The sequence below is a fragment of the Salmo trutta genome, chromosome 2 (genome assembly GCF_901001165.1).
Source record: "Salmo trutta chromosome 2, fSalTru1.1, whole genome shotgun sequence".
NCBI lineage: Eukaryota > Metazoa > Chordata > Actinopteri > Salmoniformes > Salmonidae > Salmo > Salmo trutta.
Genome location: NC_042958.1, coordinates 60,600,799 through 60,622,854, shown reverse-complemented (window position 1 = coordinate 60,622,854; position 22,056 = coordinate 60,600,799). Strand labels below are relative to the sequence as shown.

Sequence of the window (22,056 nt, the reverse complement as noted above, 5' to 3'; positions counted from 1 at the left end):
TTTAACACTTTTTTGGTTGCTACATGATTCCATATGTGTTATTACATAGTTTTGATGTCTTCACTATTATTCTACAATGTAGAAAATAGTAAAAATAAAGAAAAACCCTTGAATGAGTAAGTGTGTCAAAACGTTTGACTGGTTATATATATGTATATTTTTAGAGATGACTAATGTTACTGTCCCCACTACAACAAAAATATATATATTTTTTCCTTTAAACATCTAATTGAAATACTGTAGAAATCCATTAATTCCTATGGAGGACTGCTCTTATTAGGGAGTGGCAATATGGCCGACTGGTGGCTTCCAAGCCTCTCAATGACCAATACATGGCATCTGCTATCCAGGGTTTATATACATCATCGATTGAATTAGAGAAGTGTCTTGACCTGGGTTTTCGGTCCCAAACTCGGTCCCATCATGAAGCTTTGATTATTTTAATCAGGTGTGTAGTGCTGGGGCAAAAAGGTGCTGTGGGGGTTGGGTCATACATGGATCATTTATAGTACTAAAGGCCAAATTCAATATTTTAACAAATACATAGAAAAATATATATTATATATATATTTTTTTATTATATATATATATATATATATCTTTTTTTATGTATTTGTTAAAATATTGAATTTGGCCTTTACTACTATAGCCCATAGAAACGCATCAAATAACACATTCATAAATGGAAAAAAAGACAGTCAAAAAATGTATCATAAGGAATAGGGTTTTGAAGTGTCTGTCCTATATCTAGGAGATATAAGAAAGCTCAGGAAATATATATATATATATACTGAACAAAAATGTAAACACAACATGCAACAATTTCAATGATTTTACTGAGTTACAGTTCATATAAGGAAATCAGTCTTTTTAAATATATTCATTAGGCCCTAATCTATGGATTTCACATGACTGGGAAGGGGCACAGCCATGGGTGGGCCTCGGAAGGCATAGGCCCACCCACTGGGGAGCCAGGACCAGCTAATCAGAATGAGTTTTTCCTAACAAGACAGAAATTCTCCTCTTCATCAACTGTCCGGGTGGCTGGCCACAGACAATCCCACAGGTGAAGAAGCCAGATGTGAAGGTCCTGGGCTGGCGTGGTTACACATGGTCTGCGCATGTAACTCAAGGTTGGACATGCTGCCAAATTCTCTAAAATGACATTGGAGGCGGCTTATTGTAGAGAAATGAACATTAAATTCTCTAGCAACAGCTCTGGTGGACATTCCTACAGCCAGCATGCCAATTGCATGCTCCCTCAAAACTTGAGACATCTGTGGCAAAACAATTGTGTTGTGTGACAAAACTGCACATTTTAGAGTGGCCTTTTATTGTCCCAAGCACAAGGTGCACCTGTGTAATGATCATGCAGTTTAATCAGCTTCTTGATATGCCACACCTGTCAGGTGGGTGGATTATCTTGGCAAAGGAGGAATGCTAACAGGGATGTAAACAAATTTGTGCACAAATTTTGAGAGAAATAAGCTTTTTGTGCGTAAGGAAAATTTCTGGGATCCTTTATTTCAGCTCATGAAACATGGGATCAACACTTTATATGTGTCATTGTCATGTGTTTAGGTGGCAGGGAAGTCAGGCGCAGGAGAAACTAGCTTGGTGTAACTGGAGTAGTTTCATTATTATACAGCAAACTCCAAGAAACCAACGTACATAAAAATAAACATGGGTAAACATACCCGTCGCACACCTATACAAAATTCACGAACACATAACCACAAACAATCTCCGACAAGGACATGAGGGGAAACAGAGGGTTAAATACACAGCATGTAATTAATGGGATTGGAACCAGATGAGTAGGAAGACAAGACAAAACCAATGGAAAATGAAAAATGGATCAATGATGGCTAGAAGACCGGTGACGTCGACCGCCGAGCACCACCCGAACAAGGTGGGGCATCGACTTCGGTAGAAGTCGTGACAATATGTTGCATTTATATTTTTGTTCATTATATATAATATATGTTTGTTTTTTTTTACACATATTTAACCCCTTAATTTTGTTGGCACAAAACTACCTCCATATTTCCGTTCATTTGTATGGATTACCTTTAGATGAGTCTTGTGTCACTTGTGGGGGTAAACCATTCGCTTGCTACAGACGTTTTCGTGAGACGACTGATTTTCGGGATGTCTCCTGGTCTAACAGTGCTGTAGCTCTGCCAATTTCCACCGCAGATGTGGAAGGGAGACATGGGCGGATCTGGTGGATTGAGACGCAGCCCATACAAAAACATATCTCTAGCTTAAAGTGACGGATTTTGATGGGGATTTTGTATTATGTTGCTTAGATTGACGCACCGGTGCGTCAATAGATTCTAGGTGTAACTTCCTGACAATTCCCAGTGTCTGATAGGGTGCAGTAGTCACTGCAGCTGTACACGTTGCTGTACCAGGCACTCTCCCGCTCCAGAGATGTGGTGCTGTGCAGCCAACACCCCGAGTCTGCTTCGATGGTGCTCTCTGGCTCACTCAGAGACACACTTTTCAGTGGGCCTCTGGGTGCCAGGAGTGGTGACCCCAGAGATACAGCATAAGGAATGCCCAGGAAAAGCGCATCAGACGCTGGGTTAGACAGGTTGTCGCTGGGGCCCTCCTGGATCATGTGATGGGGCACCAGTGAGGAGTGGTCATCCAGGACCGGTATGGTCTCAGTCAGGGTGTCGATTCGCAAGGTTTCCTCTGTCTTGAGTAAGTCTGCCCCAGAGCCTGGGGTCACAACCCAGCTCTACAACCACAATAACCACAGAGTGTGTTAGTGTAATGTTCACGTCTCGTTGAGAAGTATTAATACATCAAGGGTGACATAAGACTTCCTTACCCTGAAGTCCCCCTCACAGTCAGCATAAAGGGACTGGAAGTATGGTGCTGGAGTTGGGATGAAGGTGGATTTATTCAACCTGCAATATATGAGAAGTTTCCACACCCCATGAATTACGTGATAAAACACATGCATCTGTTCTTCCACCCACTGTAAATGTCACCAAAGGTAAGGTAATCCAAACGTACCTTACAATTGGAATGTAGCACAGAATTAGCAGTACTGGAACCAGCACACATAAGATGGCAGTAAATGTGTTTGTTGGAAGTTCTCCGACTAAGGGGACAAAGAACATTGGAACAGCATTAGCCTGAAGAAACACAAAACAGGCAAGTAGTGGGCTCAAATTGTTCTGGTAAAGTTCCTAATGTCTTGACAGAACCATACCTTTTTGTGGGGGATCAGTCCTCCAATGAACCTCCGATGCCCATTCACTCCACTGGCCTTGAAACGGTTGTTGGTTGGGGATAGACCTCACGTTTACAGTGTACTCTGTGTCTGGCTCAAAATTTTCATTGTTCACTGAGATGTTAGTTGAGTGGCGAACTTCGACAACCTGTGGGGAAAAATACGAGGAAATAGAACCATTTATTCTCCGGCTTTATTTTAGAAACATCTTTAGCAGTATTTGAGTGTCTTACGTTGCCTTGGTGGCCACTTCTGTAGAACCAGAGTTGGTACTTCAGGTTGTCAGTCAGAAGATTGCCAAATTGTAAATACTTCTCATAGCTACTCATCCAGGTAACACGGTATTGACTTGACATCCGGTTGACGGTGAGATTGAATGGTGGATTGGGTTTGACTGGGGAGAGAAAGACACTTATGTCAAAGATTTGGGAGGAATTAAAGTGTCCACAAAAATAAAAGCTTCCCACGGCCGGTCTGCTCATTAGGCAGTATTAAGCGGTCGTCTACGGCAGCAGATTGACGAGGGCGGCATTTTCTGAGCTAAACTGACCAAGACGCACCTCCAACAACAACACATAAAATCTCACATAATTCTGCCCAAAAACAATAACAATTTATCTTATCCAGTGGCATATGGGCTTTTTAGGTGAGCGCTGATGCCGCCCTGTGATAAGCAGTGTCCATTCCTAGTGCGCCTATCCAGGGTGCTGTTGGAGAGACGCATCGCTGCGCCGCTCCACCAACGTTCCGCAAAAAAATTATCTAACATAAATCATGTAGCAGATATGGGATATGGTTGAAATAGTATGAAGCCTTTCCTTTAGCCTACAGGCTGGAGATAAAATGTATGACAATGTAATGAGATGGACACTTTTTACATCATGCAGGTTTCTCTGATCAAATAGCCTAACCTAAATGGTGCTCAATCAAATAAAAAAATGCGCTGTTATGTTAACAAACATCATATCCTACAAACAGGACAGGTCAAGGTAAAATGGACAATATGGAATGGACAACCACAACTGTTGTCCAAGAGTTTCACCCCATTGTCATGATCAGTGGTTTCAAGTTTGTATCCGTATCCAAACATAGACGTCTATAAATTACTTATTTTCAACTTTCATTCAGAACAAAAAATGAGCCTGATTCCAACATCCGGAAAATACATATTTTCAACGTCTGGAAAATAGTAATTTTCAACATCCGGAAAATAAGTATTTTCTACTTTTATTCAGAACCACAAAATTAACCTGATGTCATCAACGTGGAAAATATGTATTTTAAACATATGGAAAATACCTTTTCACTTTTCATTCAGAACCTAAAATGAACCTAACTTCAACGTCTGGAAAATACATCTTCATGACGTCTTTTCAACTTAATTTTGCTTACTGGGACCATTCTAGTTTTGGTGGGCAGCATTTTTTGGTCTAGCCTAGGGCGGCAGAATGGCAAGGACTGGCCGGTTATGATTTACTTTACAGTGCCATTATTACTGTGTAATGATTCCTGTACTTACAGTGTACCATGTACTGTAATTACTCATTATTATGCTGTAATTACAATACTTGTTATACTGTAATTACATTAGTAATTGCACAGTAATAATGGCACTGTAAAGTAAAGTGTTACCTAGCTTCCCAAACCAACAACTTCAGCAAGTAGCTATGCTTGTCAATTGAAGTTTGCATGTGAGTAGGCGTATCACAAAGTCCTGTTTGTATTGTAATACTGTAATAAGCACTTACTATGCTTTACTGGCATGTATTCCTTATCCAGCAAGGTGGCGGTTATATGTCCATTGCTTCTGTTGTGATAGAGAGTGATCTTAAAACTTGAAGTGTCAAAAAAAAATTCTGGCTCCTCATCAGGATCTGGATCAACAGCAGAATCTGGATGTGAAGTGTCCAATGAACAGGAGTAATAGCCATCGGTTTTCCTCAGCTTCCCACTGTGTAATGAGTGGAAGTGAACAGGAAAAAAATAAAGCAGGAATCAATATAAAGTTATAACATATCATTTACACACATTGCCTCAGTGTGTACTGTGTATACAGTGGTTCTTAACCTGGGGTACATGGCCAATCCACAGGGGGTCCTTGGGAAGACTAATAAGAGCATAGCCCACTGCTAAAATGCACATGAGGGGTTACTTAGTCAGTACTCCAGGCAGAGCAAATGTGGTAGGGGGGTAGACTAGGGGTACATTAACCAAAAAAGGTTGAGAACCACTATACTAATACATTTCAATTACTGTACTCAAATTTTAGCAATATGAAATAGTGGGGGTCTCACCCATCAAATACTGTCCCGAAAGTGAGGTCCTCAATGCGCAGCCAGTAAGATGACTGGTCTGTATGAGAAACCTCTGGCAGGATGCTCAGGGAACAGTTAATGGTGAACAGGTAATCACTTACACAGTCAAGGCTATGTTCATGACCTGGAAGAGTCCACATGAAATAAGCACTGAAAACACACAATGGTGCTTTACACCTGGGTTTCCCAAACTCAGTCCTGAGGCTCCCCCCTTGGTGCACGTTTAGTTTTTTGCCCTAGCACTATACAGCTGATTCAAATAATCAAAGCTTAATGATGACTTGGTTATTTGAGTAAGATGTGTAGTGCCAGGGCAAAAACCAAAACGTGCACCAAGGGGGGAGCCTCAGGACAGAGTTTGGGAAACCCTGCTACACTAACCACAATATCCTTATCTCGCACACCACAGAGAAATACGCCATTCACACATAAATTCAACATAATATGTCAAATATATAAATTCTATGTTTTGATGCATTGTAGGATTAAACAGAGATGTGATCAAATTAATACACCTCCTTATAAAGAAATACAAAATGTATTTAGCAAAGAATGAATTACATGTACGTTATATCGCATTTATTTCACACAGAATCCGTAATGGCTTGCAAACCATTACAGACTACACACAGACACCCTCAACTTACAATAGTCATCAGTCAATATGACATTTATTTGATAACCGAGCAAATTATGGTAATGTTTTGTTTCTCATATTTAAAGTTGATCATTTATTCTCCAAATTGTTTAACCGTAAACCCATGCCATTTATTGTTATATGCATTTTTTTTTTTAAACGACTTGCTCTTGTTCTTGATCAGTGGAACTAAACCTGACACAGGTGATGGTGATAAGTGAGTTAATTAACACAAAGTTTATAAAAAAGAAGCGAGTTCAGCAGGACACAACATTTTGGAATGTTCAGATAGAAATATGTTACGTAGAACAAACGTGCGTCTCTGACATGTAGAACAAAGGAATCATGTCTGCTCTATTCATGGCATTTCTGTCTGCGACATTCAACAACGTTCAGCAACTGAACGTGGCCCAGGTGTGTGCCAGTTTTTCAAAAGGGTATGTCTTGTAGTCTTCTGCTAATGTGGTGTTATACAAGCGTAGAACTGTTTATTAACTTAGATAAATGTTAATTGTAAATTAGGTGTTTACCTGTTGTGGTATAATTCCCATTCAGGCAGACGATACTGTAAGACAGGACACTGGTGAGGAGCAGCCACATACTTCTGTATTCCCTGGGACACGTCTGTTGTTAACATAGATCAGGTATGGCATTACGTTGCTCTACTTTGACCTGACCTGGTCTTGTACCAAATGAGCTTGACTAAGGTCTCTATGACAAAATAACTTGATGCCTGAAACTGAAAGTGGGAGGAGGATCCAGATTGTGACGTTATTCTGATAGCTATCACCCTCCGCTGTCATATGAGGTGGCGGAGTTTTTTTTTATATAAGAGCAGTTTGTGGGGGACTTGAAGAGTTGATTAAGTGGGTGGTGTGCTGTGTAACCGTCATTCAACTTTAAATAGATTCAACACTAACATACAGTGTAAAATGTGTAGAGCAAAAAGCTATTAGGTTGTCAGATGATTGACAGTTGCCTGCTTTAATTAAGAGTTTATCATCCACTTTGTTTAAATAATATCCATATTTAATTACATAAAAAAATGTTCTGTTGACCTTTGACATTTAGTTTGGTTATAATGATAATTAACTGTGCGATCTTTTTTTGTAGACAAGCCTGATATTCCTCTACTCTTGGTGGGAATTACGTAAGCAATAATAACATTGGTCATACTGTCTGTACTACTATATACTTACATTCAGTCTCTTACCAATAAACAAACTTCTGTAACTATCCATGGTAATTGCAGTGAGGGGAGTGTTCCTGTTCGAATGACTGTGATCTGTATCTTTAATCTATTCTTGTCACCACAGTATATTCAGTCTCTTCTTGCCGCTTCACTATCTCAGCCATCGTGCCACGCCAAGGCTGCTTGTTTGTGAAGATACAAAGATGATATTGGATAAAAAAAGCTTCACAAACCCGATGTGCCTTCTTAATAAGTGTACCATGATGGCACGCATGACGGTATCATCGGACATCTGACATCAGTTACATTGTACTAATGAGGACATAGTCATTAGTATAATCATCAAGGTTTCAGCCAAAAACTCATAATTGTGTATTTATATATTTTCATATGTATATGGCACTGGATAAGAGGAACGAGCACATATTGTAGTAGAAAGAAAGCTATAGAATAAGAAGGAGATGTTTGCGCTCTGTAGAGAGCGGGGATGTGTGAGTGAAATAGTGTGAGTAAATGGGTTTTTGAGGTGGTGCATGATTCTACACTGAACAAAAATATGAACCCAACATGTAAAGTGTTGGTCTCACGTTTCACGAGCTGAAATAAAAAATAAATATTTATTTTTATTTCACCTTAATTAAACCAGGTAGGCCAGTTGATAACAAGTTCTCATTTACAACTGCGACCTGGCCAAGGTAAAGCAAAGTAGTGCGACAAAAACAACAACACAGAGTTACACATGGAATAAACAAACGTACAGTCAATAACACAATATAAAAAAAAGATCTCCCTCGCCCTCCAGTTGGCAAATGTGACCATAATTCCATCCTCCTGATTCCTGCTTACAAGCAAAAATTAAAGCAGGATGCACCAGTGACTAGATCAATAAAAAAAAGTGGTCAGATGAAGCAGATGCTAAGCTACTGGACTGTTTTGCTAGCACAGACTGGAATATGTTCCGAGATTCCTCCGATGGCATTGAGGAGTAAACCACATCAGGCATTGGCTTCATCAATAAGTGCATCGATGACGTCATCCCCACAGTGACCGTACGTACATACCCCAACCAGAAGCCATGGGTTACAGGCAACATCCGCACTGAGCTAAAGGCTAGAGCTGCTGCTTTCAAGGAGCGGGACTCTAAACCTGAAGCTTATAAGAAATTCCGCTATGCCCTCCGACGAACCATCAAACAGGAAAAGCGTCAATACAAGACTAAGATCGAATTGTACTACACCGGCTCTGACGCTCGTCTTATGTGGCAGGGCTTGCAAACCATTACAGACTACAAAGGGAAGCACAGCCGAGAACTGCCCAGTGACACAAGCCTACCAGACAAGCTAAACAACGTTATATGCTCACTTCGAGGCAAATAACACTGAAACATGCATGAGAGCACCAGCTGTTCTGGAAGACGGTGTGATCACGCTCTCGGCAGCCGATGTGAGTAAGACCTTTAAACAGGTCAACATTCACAATGCCGCAGGGCCAGACGGATTACCAGGACGTGCACTGCGAGGATGCACTGACCAAATGGCAAGTGTCTTCACTGACATTTTCAACCTCTCCCTGTCTGAGTCTGTAATACCAACATGTTTTAAGCAGACCACCATAGTGCCTGTGCCAAAGAACACTAAAGTAACCTGCCTAAACGACTACCAACCCGTAGCACTCACGTCTGTAGCCATGAAGTGCTTTGAAAGGCTGGTCACGGCACACATCAACACCATTATCCCAGAAACCCGAGACCCAATCCAATTTGCATACCGCTCCAACAGATCCACAAAAGATGGAATCTCTATTGCACTCCACACGGCCCTTTCCCCCCTGGACAAAAGGAACACCTATGTGAGAATGCAATTCATTGACTACAGCTCAGCGTTCAACACCATTGTGCCCTCAAAGTTCATCAATAAGCTAAGGACTCTGGGACTAAACACCTCCCTCTGCAACTGGATCCTGGACTTCCTGACAGGTGGCCCCCAGGTGGTAAGGGTAGGTAATAACACATCCGCCACACTGATCCTCAACACAGGGGCCCCTCAGGGGTGCATGCTCAGTCCCCTCCTGTACTCCCTGTTCACTCATCACTGCATGGCCAGGCACGACTCTAACACCATCATTAAGTTTGCCGATGACACAACAGTGGTAGGCCTGATCAACAACAACGACAAGATAGCCTATAGGGAGGAGGTCAGAGACCTGGCCATGTGGTGCCAGGACAACAACCTCTTCCTCAACGTATTCAAGACAAAGGAGATTATTGTGGACTACAAGAAAAAGAGGACCTAGCACGCCCCCATTCTCATCGACAGGGCTGCAGTGGAGCAGGTTGAGAGCTTCAGGTTCCTTGGTGTCCACATCACCAACAAACTAACATGGTCAAAGCACATTAAGACAGTCGTGAAGAGGGCACGACAAAAGATATTCCCCCTCAGGAGACTGAAAAGATTTGGCATGGGTCCTCAGATCTTCAAAAGGTTCTACAGCTGTAACATTGAGAGTATCCTGACTGGTTGCATCACTGCCTGGTATGGCAACTGCTCAGCCTTCGACCGCAAGGCACTACAGAGTGTAGTGTGAATGGCCCAGTACATCACTGGGGCCAAGCTTCCTGCCATCCAGGACCTCTATACCAGGCAGTGTCAGAGGAAGGCCCTAAAAAGTTTCGAAGACTCCTGCCCACCTAGTTCTCTCTGCTACAGCACGGAAACGGTACCGGAGCGCCAAGTCTAGGTCCAGGAGGCTTCTAAACAGCTTCTACCCTCAAGCCATAAGACTCCTGAACACCTAATCAAATGGCTACCCAGACTATTTTAATTACTTGTTACTTTTATTTATTTTTCTTATCTGTATTTTTTTTAAACTGCATTACTGGTTAGGGGCTCGTAAGGAAGCATTTCACTGTAAGGTCTACACCTGTGGTATTCGGCCCATGTGACTAATAACATTTGATTTGATTATTTCTGGCACTCTCTTAGGTTCTTTCCCCAGTCAGTATTGTTACTGTGTTTATGCGTAGACTCTACTGTTATGCTGTCTCGTTCCATGTTTGTTGTTTTATTAAATGTTTCACCTGCACCTGCTTCTCGACTCTCAGCGTCTCCGTTACATTCATGATTAGAGCGCTTCTAAATGATTCAAATGTAAAAAATTTAAAATGACCCAGTTCTTCCATGACCTGCATACTCACCAGACATGTCCCCCATTGAGCATGTTTGGGGTGCTCTGGATCAACATGTAAGTTCCCGTTCCCGCCAATATCCAGCAACTTCGCACAGCCATTGAGGAGTAGTGGGACAACATTCCACAGGCCACAATCAACAGCCTGATCAACTCTATGCAAAGAAGATGTATCGTGCTGCATGAGGAAAATGGTAGTCATACCAGACACTGACTGGTTTCTGATTCATGCCCCTACTTTTTTTTTTACGGTATCTGTGACCAACAGATGCATATCTGTATTCCCAGTCATGTGAAATCAATAGATTAGGGCCTAATGAATTTATTTCCTTATATGAACTCAGTAAAATCTTTGAAATAGTTGCATGTTGCATAATTGATTTAGTTCAGTGTATATAGAAGATAAGTGCAGATACAGAGCTCCTGGTCATGTGGCTGAGTGACCTTTCTTCTGTGTCAAAGTTGGTCATATCTGACTATCATCGAGTTTGTATATACATATTGACACACATAGTGAACACATAATGACAGTGTTGTGCTAGTTCACCTGTTACATCACTGAGCTATCTAAAGAGTCATACTGTGTATATATAGAGTTGGGCCAATGCGGTTTCTGTCTGAGAGTTGCGAGCGAGCAACTTTCTCTTACACAGATGTTGCTAAGTGATAATTGATGCTTCCGCTTTGTGCTGTTTATTTCTGATCGTTTTTCAAAACCTATGAAGATGTCCAGTAAAGACAGATTTGTTGACACCACAACATAGTACAGACTTAGATACACATTATCCTGAATGCTAATCAATAACCTCATCTGCTAAATTCGCTGCTCGGTTTTGCTTGTTTACAACAGGTCATTTCATATGAAATGATCAGAGACGCTCTCGTATTGTTACGTCACCAACATTTTGTGAATAAAGACATTAACATGGCAGCCATTCTAAAACCTGGCCAAACTCTCTCCATATATGGCTGTGATCTAAACATGCGAATTGACTCCTTATTTTTAGGGACAAGAGTTTTTCCTGACCATGTGACCTCACCAGGAAAAACTCCTGTCCTAAAGTGTGAGAGATTAGTAATTGGCAATAATAGGTAATACACATTTTTATATTTATTTACAGGGAGGCAAGAAAAATAAACTAATATCCTCACTATACAGCAAGCAAACTGGGATAACTAATATTACTTGGGCCTAAATCATGGTAACCTAAGTTTGTGAGCAACTTTCACTAATCATGTGACAAGTTTGTGGCAGAAGAACAGTAGAGGTTATTAGGAAACACTTTTATCTCTCAAGAAGATGCTTATAAATGTCTTCAGTCATCATTGCCAATATTATTGTCAGTTCAGACTGAACATCATTGAGACAGGAAGTGTGTTTCTTTATTGAGAGGAAAGGCATCTTTTTACTGCGCAGACAACATCTAAAGTTAGTTTTGGTATAAGGTTTCACTCAGAAACAGAATAGATAGGCTACATCAGAAAACGTGTTTTGTGGTCAAATGAATTTACCACAGGGCTTAACTGTGGCCTATTCTTATATCTGTGAAACTCAATCGCTCTCTGCGTTCAGCAATACAGTAAGTGCTGAAAGCTTGACTGTTATCAGTATCGAAATTACTTTTGTAACTGTTGTGCAAGAGGAGAAATCGTGAGTCATTGGTTTTATCTACATCTGAATCTGTTGGATGTAGTGTTTTCATATCAGCAGTGAAGATTGGTATAATCATTAAGTTCTTTGACTAAAAGTATTTCCATCCTTGACTGCGATAAAGAGACCAAAAGGAGATAGTGGGGAGAGAAGATACTCACTTGCTGTACAAAAAACATCAACACAGAGTAATGGGTTTACAAGACGTTTTATACCATGGCTATAATTTAACACATTTAACACATTTGTCCCTAGAAATGTGTTCATTTACAGGTAGAAATGCATTCAACATCCACTGAAGTAGCTAGCAAGTTTACTAGATAGCTACAGTAGTTGCCTTGGTAACCAAACAAAACAGACTTGCTTGTTTAGCTCATTGGTTCCCAAACTGTGGGGCGCGCCCTGCCTTTTTTTAACGGAACTCATTCTGGCTTTAAATTTACTCTTGAAAGTTGTAATAGTAGAATGCACAAGGTGTAATTTTGAAATTGGGTAATGCATCATCAGTTTTCCTCTTGTCAAACCAGTCATTGCATACCTTAGAGAGCTATAATGTGTCAGAAATGTCCAGATCAACTAGCCCATGTCAGCTAACGTTTTTTAGCTAGGTTTTTTTAGACCATACATTTTGTTGTAATGTTTGAGTCAGTCAAATATCACATGAATGCACATTAGACATGGCAAAATATATAGAATTGCATGAAAATTAGCTTTAAAACTGCTAAATGTTCTCTGCATCCCATGAGAACATTTTTATAATTTCAGGAAATAGACTTCAAACTTGCAAAATGTTCTCTCCAACAACAAGAGGGGTGTGAATAGTTTGTGTCATGAACAGTGCTTGTGCCCATAGAAATAGACGTAGCGTGAAAATCGAATTCATCAATGCCAATAATGTTTTCAATTCGACTTTTGCTTTCAAAAGCTGCTCAAACATAGAACATGTAAGGATTAACTATAGCCATTGAACTCTACCGTGCTGATATTCCATGCATTACAGGAAAATAATGCACGCTCTAAATTGTACTTCAAGCCAATTAGAAACAAGTATTCAACAATGCCATAGTATAAAAAATATTAATCAACATGACAGTTTTATACATAAGTAAACATTCTATCAATAACAATTTATGGCAAATTTCACATCATTATCTTAAATATAGGCTCTGCAGCTTCAGGAATCCATACTAATTCCCCCCTGGTGGCACCGGTGCTACTTACATTTTCAGTTGCTGGCACCAGCCCATAATTTGGTCGTACCAAACTTTTGTTGCAGCATCACGCAATAGGAAACCAGCCATTTTAAAAAGACGTTCACAGTGCTACTGAGATGATATGATTCAGAAAATAACTTATTTCATCCAACATAAATGATTTAAAAAGCCTTTTGTGAACTAACGCTCGCACTTGACTCTTGTCCCTCATACTAGCTCTGACTTTGCTGATAGCTACTTTATTGAGGAAAAATGTATTTACTTACTATGACTGTGATACAGTATGTGGTTGTCCCACCTAGCTGTTTTAAGATGAATGCACTATCTGTAAGTCGCTCTGGATAAGAGCGTCTGCTAAATTACTAAAATGTCAACGGAAAATGGAACGTGATCAAGATATTTTGATGTGCACCCTAACCAGTGATTTTCATGAATGGGTTGACAATTCGTCTATTGTTGCTATATTTTACTCTCAAAATAGGGCTCCAGAACTGCAGATTTCTTTTGTTAAATAGATATACATTTGCTTACATCTATTGTGTGTACAAATATCACATAGGCTAATTAATTTGTAAACTCAAAATGCATTAGTTAGATAGCTAAATATAATATGCTGGTAGTTAGTTGTGTAATTGATTAATCTAACAGTAATTGTAATTTCCTAAAAACTTTGCAGCATACCCAATAATTTATATATAGGCCTATTCAATCACCGCCAATGGCAGATGCGTGCTTCCCGCACTCCACTCCGTATATCTCAAAGATATAGCCTACCAGATAGTTTGGTTAAAAAATGTGTTTAAACAGTCAATATTGAGAGTTGAGAAATAAATGTAATACCTTTCAGAAAGCTTAGACCCTCCTCTCTCCAACAGTCCCAACAGCTTCTAAACTTTTATTTTCCCGCAATTGAATTTTGAAATGTTACAAACAGAATGCATTTTGCTCTCCAACTAACCTACTTGGGAGCAGCAAGGGAGAAACAAGCACAGGGCAGAGCAGACAATTTCATTCAGGGATCAGAAAAATAGTGCAATTTAGATTTGACCAAATCATGGTTTTTGCCGCCCCCAAATATAACCTTTTGAGAGAAGTGAAGTGACCAGCTAGAAATGGCAGCTCGCACTGATGCAACCAATTAAAATGTAACTCGCAAAGCCAAGTCAAAACCCAGATAACAAATGTTGTTTCTGGGAACGTTTTGGGAAGGTTATTATTCTAAGAACCAAAGGAGAACCTTTAGGGAACGTTATGGAAACGTTCGCTGAGAAGATCTCAAAATGCGACTAAATGGTTGCAGTCTAGAGCCCTACTGCTGCCATGATACACTGAGTGTACAAAACATTAAGGACACCTGCTCTTTTCATGACATAGACTAACCATTTGAATCCAGGTGAAAGCTATAATTCCTTATTAATGTCACTTGTTAAATCCACTTCAATCAGTGTAGATGATTCCTGTGTGTATCAAGAATGGTCCACCACCCAAAGTTCATCCAGACAACTTGACACAACTGTGGGAAGCACTGGAGTCAGCATGGGCCAGCATCCCTGTTGAATGCTTTCGACACCTTGTAGAGTCCATGCCCCGACGAATTGAGGCTGTTCTGAGGGCAAAGGGGGTGGTGTTCCTAATGTTTGGTATACTCAGTGTATATTGCACATATGAGATTATGTGGAATGTAGAAGAAAATGAAATAAAATTGAATACGTTACACTTTTGATAATGTGGAGCGGAGCCTTCAGACTGCAATCAATATTAGATACATGAATTGGACATATTTCTTATACATATTTCTTATAAAAATGTTTCAGTTCAAATATGATCAAACAGCCTGCACAAAACAGGTATGCTGTGCAACACTGTCATTCTAGTGAAGTTACATCTACCAGACATCTAAGCACAATATATAATTCAGAGGAGCTAGTTGCTGTTTTTCCATTGTTTTTCAGATAACATTTAGGAATATGTGTTCCTTACTGAGGCTGAATCATAACCTATACTCAATGACGTTGATTAGTCGTTACATTTATTTCCCAAAATCTAAAAAATACTTTTTGTGATCTCAGATGTTGGAAAAATATCAAACACTTAACCAATACTACCTGGAATGCACATTGACAATTAATACTGTGATAGAACTGTAATGGTAAGCCGTTAAGGCTCTGCTTCTGCTTGATTGAGTTGTCCACATGGTATCACTCACAAGCCAGTTTGCCATCGAAGGAGGAGAGCGTGATGGCGAAGGCCTGCAGGGGACACATAGGGAAGCTATAGTCCATGGAGAATACGTCCTCTGCCACCCGACCAAACTGCATCACAATGTAGTCCTCTGGAAGGGAGTGTGGGGAGTTGGATAGCAGTACATTATAAAAGGGTTAGTTGGCATTGGAAGCGGGTGAATGAAGTGAATGATGAGCTATCATAGCTATGATATCATAGCTACACTATGCAACTTCTAACTTTATTCAAAGTAAGGCATTTTTAAGCCACTACATGCAGAAATATAAAAAGGGTATTCTAAGACAGTTTATAGCCAATCAGGCGGCCTAAAGCACCTCTATTTCTCAGCAAACAATGGCTCTATCTTACCGTTGTCAGGGTGAACGATTTGGAAGTTTTTGACGGAGGCCTGTGTGACGCGGCCGTGGAAATTGAGCACGTAGGACTGTGTCTGTTCGTTCCAGCTGGGGGACTTGTTCATGAGGCACACTAGGTTGTCAGTGTTACCATTCTCATAGCGGGAGAGCAGAGACTCTATATCCTGAGAGATAACAGTAGATGAAGGAGAAAGTGGTAAACAGACTGTCCGTACCATATCTTTATTTATATAGGTACTCATTCTATTCTCTTATTCTATTCTGCATCATATTTATTGGTTTAGTGGCCTGATGAATTTAGCCTTAGGTCTCAATCTCAGGAGTCTTAGGTCTCCATAAACATACACTTTTTGGGCGAATGCACACTCTCTCATCATTCTCCATCATGCCAGGAATAACCACCGTCATTTTCCTGGGGCCTTTGAAACCTAGAACATTCTTCTCCTGAAAGACAAAAATACAGAAGAGAAGGTCATCGTTATTGGTCGGATTTATTTTTCTCAGGAGGCAAAGGCCTGAAGTAAATTAAGGAAGTCGTTGTAAAGATGTAAAATTAAGTTTGACTCACATAACAGATTGCGGCAAGCTCTTGCCGAACTGACTCACACTCTTTGACGAAAGGCTTCTTCTCTGGGTTATCCCCGCCGTCAAACACTGTGAATTTGGTGCCTAGCACATTTGATCTGAAAGAGATTGATCGTACGATTTACATAGTACTGTGAAGTTAAGCAGAAGAACAGGACCGATGGACACAATAAATAAACAGACAGAATGGAAAAAAATACTAAACTAAATTATAAGTTGGTCACAATTTTTTTTTTTTTAAGTATGGTTGAACATAGATCGGCTGGGGGTTAGTTACCTTAGTTTGCCTATATAACTGTCTGTGTCTCTGGAAAGTTCTGTTGGATCAATGGAAATGAGATAATTGGAGGTTTTGCACTTCTTCCTCTTCCTGCCTGCCATTAAAAACACCTGAGAGAGGTAGAGAGAAAGAGGGGTATAAAGGGAGGATGAAGGGAGGAATCAAGAATGGACAATGAGAAAACAGCAGTTACATGAGTGCAATTATTCTGATGATCAAACTGCCATAAAGGCTGGCCAATCATATACAGCACAAGGAAAGACTTGCAACAAGAGCATTCACATTGGCCAGCCATATATTCCATTGAACATTTTCTTTAGTACCCTTACCCTCTTCCCATCCTCCTTCTCCATATGGAGATAATAAGTGGGGTACATTCCTTTCTCCACACCCCGCCTGTCCCGAGTGATTCTGCACTGGATTGTTGTATCTCTAGGGGCTGGATGCAGGGCAAATTTTTCAAGATCTTCAACTGAGACAGGAGTTGTCACCTGAGAGACAGAGACAGGAAGGAAATGGGAAGGGTAGGGAGAGGAAAGGAGAGAGAAGAAAGAGGAAGAGATAGGAGGAAAGATGTTGATCAAGGATTTTTTTCAGACATAAATCATCTGAATGAAAGAGACATTCATAAGGTAATGGCTACCATATCTAGATTAAAGGGAAAATGGTTCATTTCTAAAAGGGACAAACACTGGTCTTTTAGAGTGCTGTTTTTATCACACTCTTACTCTTCCAATGTTGTCGTCACTGTCTGAGGTGTCCTGCTGCCTGTAGTTGGAGTTAAGCAGTGCGAGATTGGCTTTGTCAGCTTTTTTTGTCTTTTTTGGAGTTTTCTCTTTTTTCTCTCTTTCAAGAATTTCATCTTCCTCCCTCTCATTGTCACTTATTTGGCACCTTGCTGTAGCAGTGGAAACAACATATTCAAAGTTATTTCATGTAAACAAAAATGAAACTCTTTGCAGTATACCGGTAGGTTAGTTTAGTTTATACCGGTAATTGTACACTGAACAAAAATATAAACACAACATTTGCTTCATGCAGCACGACACATCTCCTTTGCATAGAGTTGATCAGGCTGTTGATCGTGGCCTGTGGAATGTTGTCCCACTCCTCTTCAATGGCTGTGGGAAAATGCTGGATATTGGCAGGAACTGGAACACGCTGTCGTACACTTCAATCCAGAGCATCCCAAACATGCTCAATCGGTTACATGTCTAGTGAGTATGCAGGCCATGGAAGAACTGGGAAATATTCAGCTTACAGGAATCGTGTACAGATCCTTGAGACATGGGGCCATGCATTATCATGCTGAAACATGAGGTGATGGCGGAGGATGAATGGCACGACAATGGGCCTCAGAATCTCGTCACGATATCTCTGTGCATTCAAATTGCCATCGATAAAATGTAATTGTGTTCGTTGTATGTAGCTTATTGCTGCTCATACCATAACCCCACCACCACCATGGGGCACTCTGTTCACAACATTGACATCAGCAAACTGCTCGCCCACACAATGCCTTGCACCCTGTCTGCCATCTGCCCGGTACAGTTGAAACCAGGATTTATCCGTGAAGAACACACTTCTCCAGCGTGCCAGTGGCCATCGAAGGTGAGCGTTTGCCCACTGAAGTCGGTTACGACCCCAAACTGCAATCAGGTCAAGACCCTGGTGAGGACGACGAGCACGCAGATGAGCTTCCCTGAGACGGTTGCTGACAGTTTCTGCAGAAATTCTCGGTTGTGCAAACCCACAGTTTCATCAGCTGTCCGGGTGGCTGGTCTCAGCCGATCCGGCAGGTGAAGAAGCTGGATGTGGAGGTTCTGGTCTGGCGTGGTTACATGTAGTCTGCGGTTGTGAGGCTGGTTGGACGTACTGCCAAATTCTCTAAAATGACGTTGGAGGCGGCTTATGGTAGAGAAATGAACATTCAATTCTCTGGCAACAGCTGTTGTGGACATTCCTGCAGTCAGCATGCCAATTGTACTCTCTCTCAAAACTTAAGACATCTGTGGCATTGTGTTGTGTGAAAAAACTGCACATTTTAGAGTGGCTTTTTATTGTCCACAACACAAGGTGCACCTGTGTAATGATCATGCTATTTAATCAGCTTCTTGATATGCCACACCTGTCAGGTGGATGGATTATCTTGGCAAAGGAGAAATGCTCACTAACAGGGATGTAAACCAAATTTGAGAGAAATAAGCTTTTTGTGCGTATGGAACATTTCTGGGATCTTTTATTTCAGCTCATGAAACACGGGACCAAACCTTTACATGTTGCGTTTATATTTTTGTTCAGTATACCTTGCAAACGTATGACTCACATGTGTTGAGGTGTTGTTTTTTCTTGGGTGTTCCTGGGATGGGGCTTTTTGACCAATCCTTTCTCTCGCCATCACTGTCCCATTCTGGCGTCTCAAACTCTACTACTGAATCTATCTGAATGGCCGGAGACTTAGTGATAGTGTTTGCTGGAAATTGAGAGAAATATAAAAATATGGTAATGCTGAAAGGTAGTAATGAAATGTGTTATAAAATATTTTGTGTTGCTCTCATGTCTACTAGTTATTCACAGGAAACAGATAAAAGCAGCCAGATCTCTTATGCATTTACAGAACATGAAGAGAATGAGTTATACAGTACATGACTGCGGGTACTTTTTAAGGTTAGTCCAAGTGCATTGCTGCTAGTTCTAGAGTACATCAGTTTGACAGGATGACAACAAACGTGCTTGATCAATGGGTTATAGACATACACCTTGCCCTCCTGAAGAGGATCTGAATACCTGGGTCTATCTGGCTCGGTTCCGTACCCGATGCCCACTGAACAGGGCAGTCAGGCTATCGTGAGCCATTTACTGTTTGCCCTTTCATAGCACAACAGTGGCATTGGAGCCAAAGTTACGTCTCAAGGGGCAAGGCCTACAGATGCCTTTAGCTGTAACTCATATTCTTCTATAAAACACAAACCAATGATAAAGCCTTTAAAACCAAGCCTTCTGAGCAATCATTTGTAACCATGTCTGTGCAAATCTCAGATACGGTGGCAGAGGTTATCCATCACACAGTCAGCATGGTGTATGACATTTGTATCTCTTACCCTCTTGTTCATCAGTCTTGATTTTTCTCTCTTTACTTGGGGTGGGTCCTTTCAATTTGTCCTTCTTTGTTTTTTTCTCTCGCTTCTCCTTCTCTTTCTCCTTCTCTTTCTCCTTCTCTTTCTCCTCTCCCTTATCCTCATTCTGTTCCAACTCTAAAAGATTATAGACAGAATATATTTGTTTACTACATTTTGAGGAGGACCATCTTCCTCTTCCTCCTTGAGGAAGCCTCCTCTGACAAACACACACACACACACACACACACACACACACACACACACACACACACACACACACACACACACACACACACACACACACACACACACACACACACACACACACACACACACACACAGCAAACACACAGCAAAAATACACAACACACACACACGCACACGTGCGCGCACACACACACACACGTGCGCACACACATACACACACACACACACACACACGATATCCTGTGTGTGTGTGTGTGTGTGTGTGTGTGCGTTGTGTGTTTTTGCTGTGTGTGTGTGTGTGTATGTGTCTGTGTGTGTGTGTCGTATCTCATAGGATAAAATGATCTCACGTTTTGCTTGAGCCTTCTCCTTTTTCACACCTTTCTCTTTCTTCTCCTTCTCTTGCTTTTTCACTTCTGCTGGGCCTTCATTTTCTGTACTAAGTTTAGGCTTTGGCTGGCTGTCAATTTCCACGTCCATAGTTTTGGTGATGATGGGTTTCTCGGGGGGCATCTCATCTGTAACATCAGTGGTTTTTAGGCTGAGCTCTCCCAGAGTAATTTCCTCCAGTGGGTTATCATGGGCCTCTTCAGCTGAAGAGTATAACATGGCCATTACAAGTCAGACATACAGTACTAGATGGTTATTGGTTATTTTATGTACAACTAATAGTTCTCGCCTACATCTTGACAGAGGTTGTAACCATTCAACAATATTTTATTCTTGATACGAATGGTGTCAATATGGGGGCATGCATTTGGAAGGCTGATAATGTAGCCAACACAGTTGTATGACTGTTCTGTGGTTCAGTATACTGTATTGTGAGAGTACTATACATTGAGTGTTCATATCACCAACCATTTAATGAGTTGTTGCTCTGGGATTGAGTAATCAACAGGTCTGTGTCATCTGCTCCAGTCTTCTGCTTGCTTTTCTTGGGTCGAACGTCCCTATTGGCTGTGACCATTTGGGTATCGGCCCTCCTTCTCTGCTGCTTCTTCATCAAAAGGGAACGCTGAGGGAGATTCTGGGCTTAATCTTAATTCCAAGATTGCATCAAGGTTCTACCTCTCCATCAGGTTCAAAAACACAACAACCACTTGCATCACTTTTAAAAGAAGTTGACCCATTTCTTTGATTAGCCCATATGAAAGTGTAACTAAGAGTTAATTCTTATTGTAAGATTGTCATGTTTCATCTATTCTGCTAAATGTAACATATTACATTGTTTCAATATTCACAATTTAAACTACACATGATTTTCTTTCGAATAGGTTAAATTGAGGTTTATATAGACTAGTATCTAGAGAGACCTGTTGCTTTTATTTGGCATATACACTGGATCTGTACACCACACTTTTTTTGCCATTTGTCTTTATTACACAATATTGTCATGAATGTCAGTTTAGAGGAAGTCATCTGAATTATAGTATCATTTTGATTTCCTTACCTGATTGTCCAGCTTTAGTTGACGCAATTCTGGGTCCTCCATGGCTAAAGTAATTGTACTTAAATAAGACTCCAATAAGACCGCTAATGGCCGTCTGCTGAGGAGAAGATACCACACTATCTAATTAGATTTACCTGGACAAATGTGCAGCCTGCAGACAAATAATACAACTAATACGCACAGACAGATTCTCAACGTAAAAACACGAAACGTGTTTCATTCTATCTCTATCTCTCTCCGTCTGACATAAGCATATGCACCTGCATGCAACAGAAGGTAAAGTGGATTAAGAGGGATAATGTTCTTAAACTCCATGGCATAGCACATGCAGTATGGACTGGTGAGTGGTGACAGAGCTGACCAGTGACAAATA

At 40.8% G+C, this 22,056-nt stretch overlaps 2 protein-coding genes and 1 non-coding gene across 3 annotated transcripts; all 3 read right to left on the bottom strand.

Moving 5' to 3' along the window:
- Nucleotides 1–2,266: 2,266 nt before the first annotated feature.
- Nucleotides 2,267–6,918, bottom strand: LOC115159551 (interleukin-21 receptor). Its single transcript, XM_029709388.1, has 8 exons — nt 6,733–6,918; nt 5,545–5,689; nt 4,999–5,201; nt 3,484–3,644; nt 3,230–3,398; nt 3,031–3,118; nt 2,843–2,921; nt 2,267–2,749 (listed from the first exon to the last, which is right to left on the bottom strand). Exons 1-8 carry the CDS (start codon nt 6,800–6,802, stop codon nt 2,330–2,332), a joined length of 1,335 nt encoding a protein of 444 aa, XP_029565248.1. The 5' UTR covers nt 6,803–6,918; the 3' UTR covers nt 2,267–2,329.
- An 8,539-nt stretch (nt 6,919–15,457) lies between these two features.
- Nucleotides 15,458–21,965, bottom strand: si:dkey-220f10.4 (tubby protein). Its single transcript, XM_029709375.1, has 12 exons — nt 21,684–21,965; nt 21,092–21,248; nt 20,584–20,826; nt 20,009–20,161; nt 19,234–19,380; nt 17,636–17,805; nt 17,237–17,398; nt 16,905–17,017; nt 16,611–16,725; nt 16,388–16,486; nt 16,035–16,206; nt 15,458–15,774 (listed from the first exon to the last, which is right to left on the bottom strand). The coding sequence occupies exons 1-12, from the start codon at nt 21,723–21,725 to the stop codon at nt 15,641–15,643; spliced, it is 1,707 nt and encodes a 568-aa protein (XP_029565235.1). The 5' UTR covers nt 21,726–21,965; the 3' UTR covers nt 15,458–15,640.
- Nucleotides 19,700–19,828, bottom strand: LOC115163495 (small nucleolar RNA SNORA17). The gene has a single exon (XR_003869754.1). It is a non-coding gene; the product is annotated as a small nucleolar RNA SNORA17 (small nucleolar RNA).
- Nucleotides 21,966–22,056: the final 91 nt, after the last annotated feature.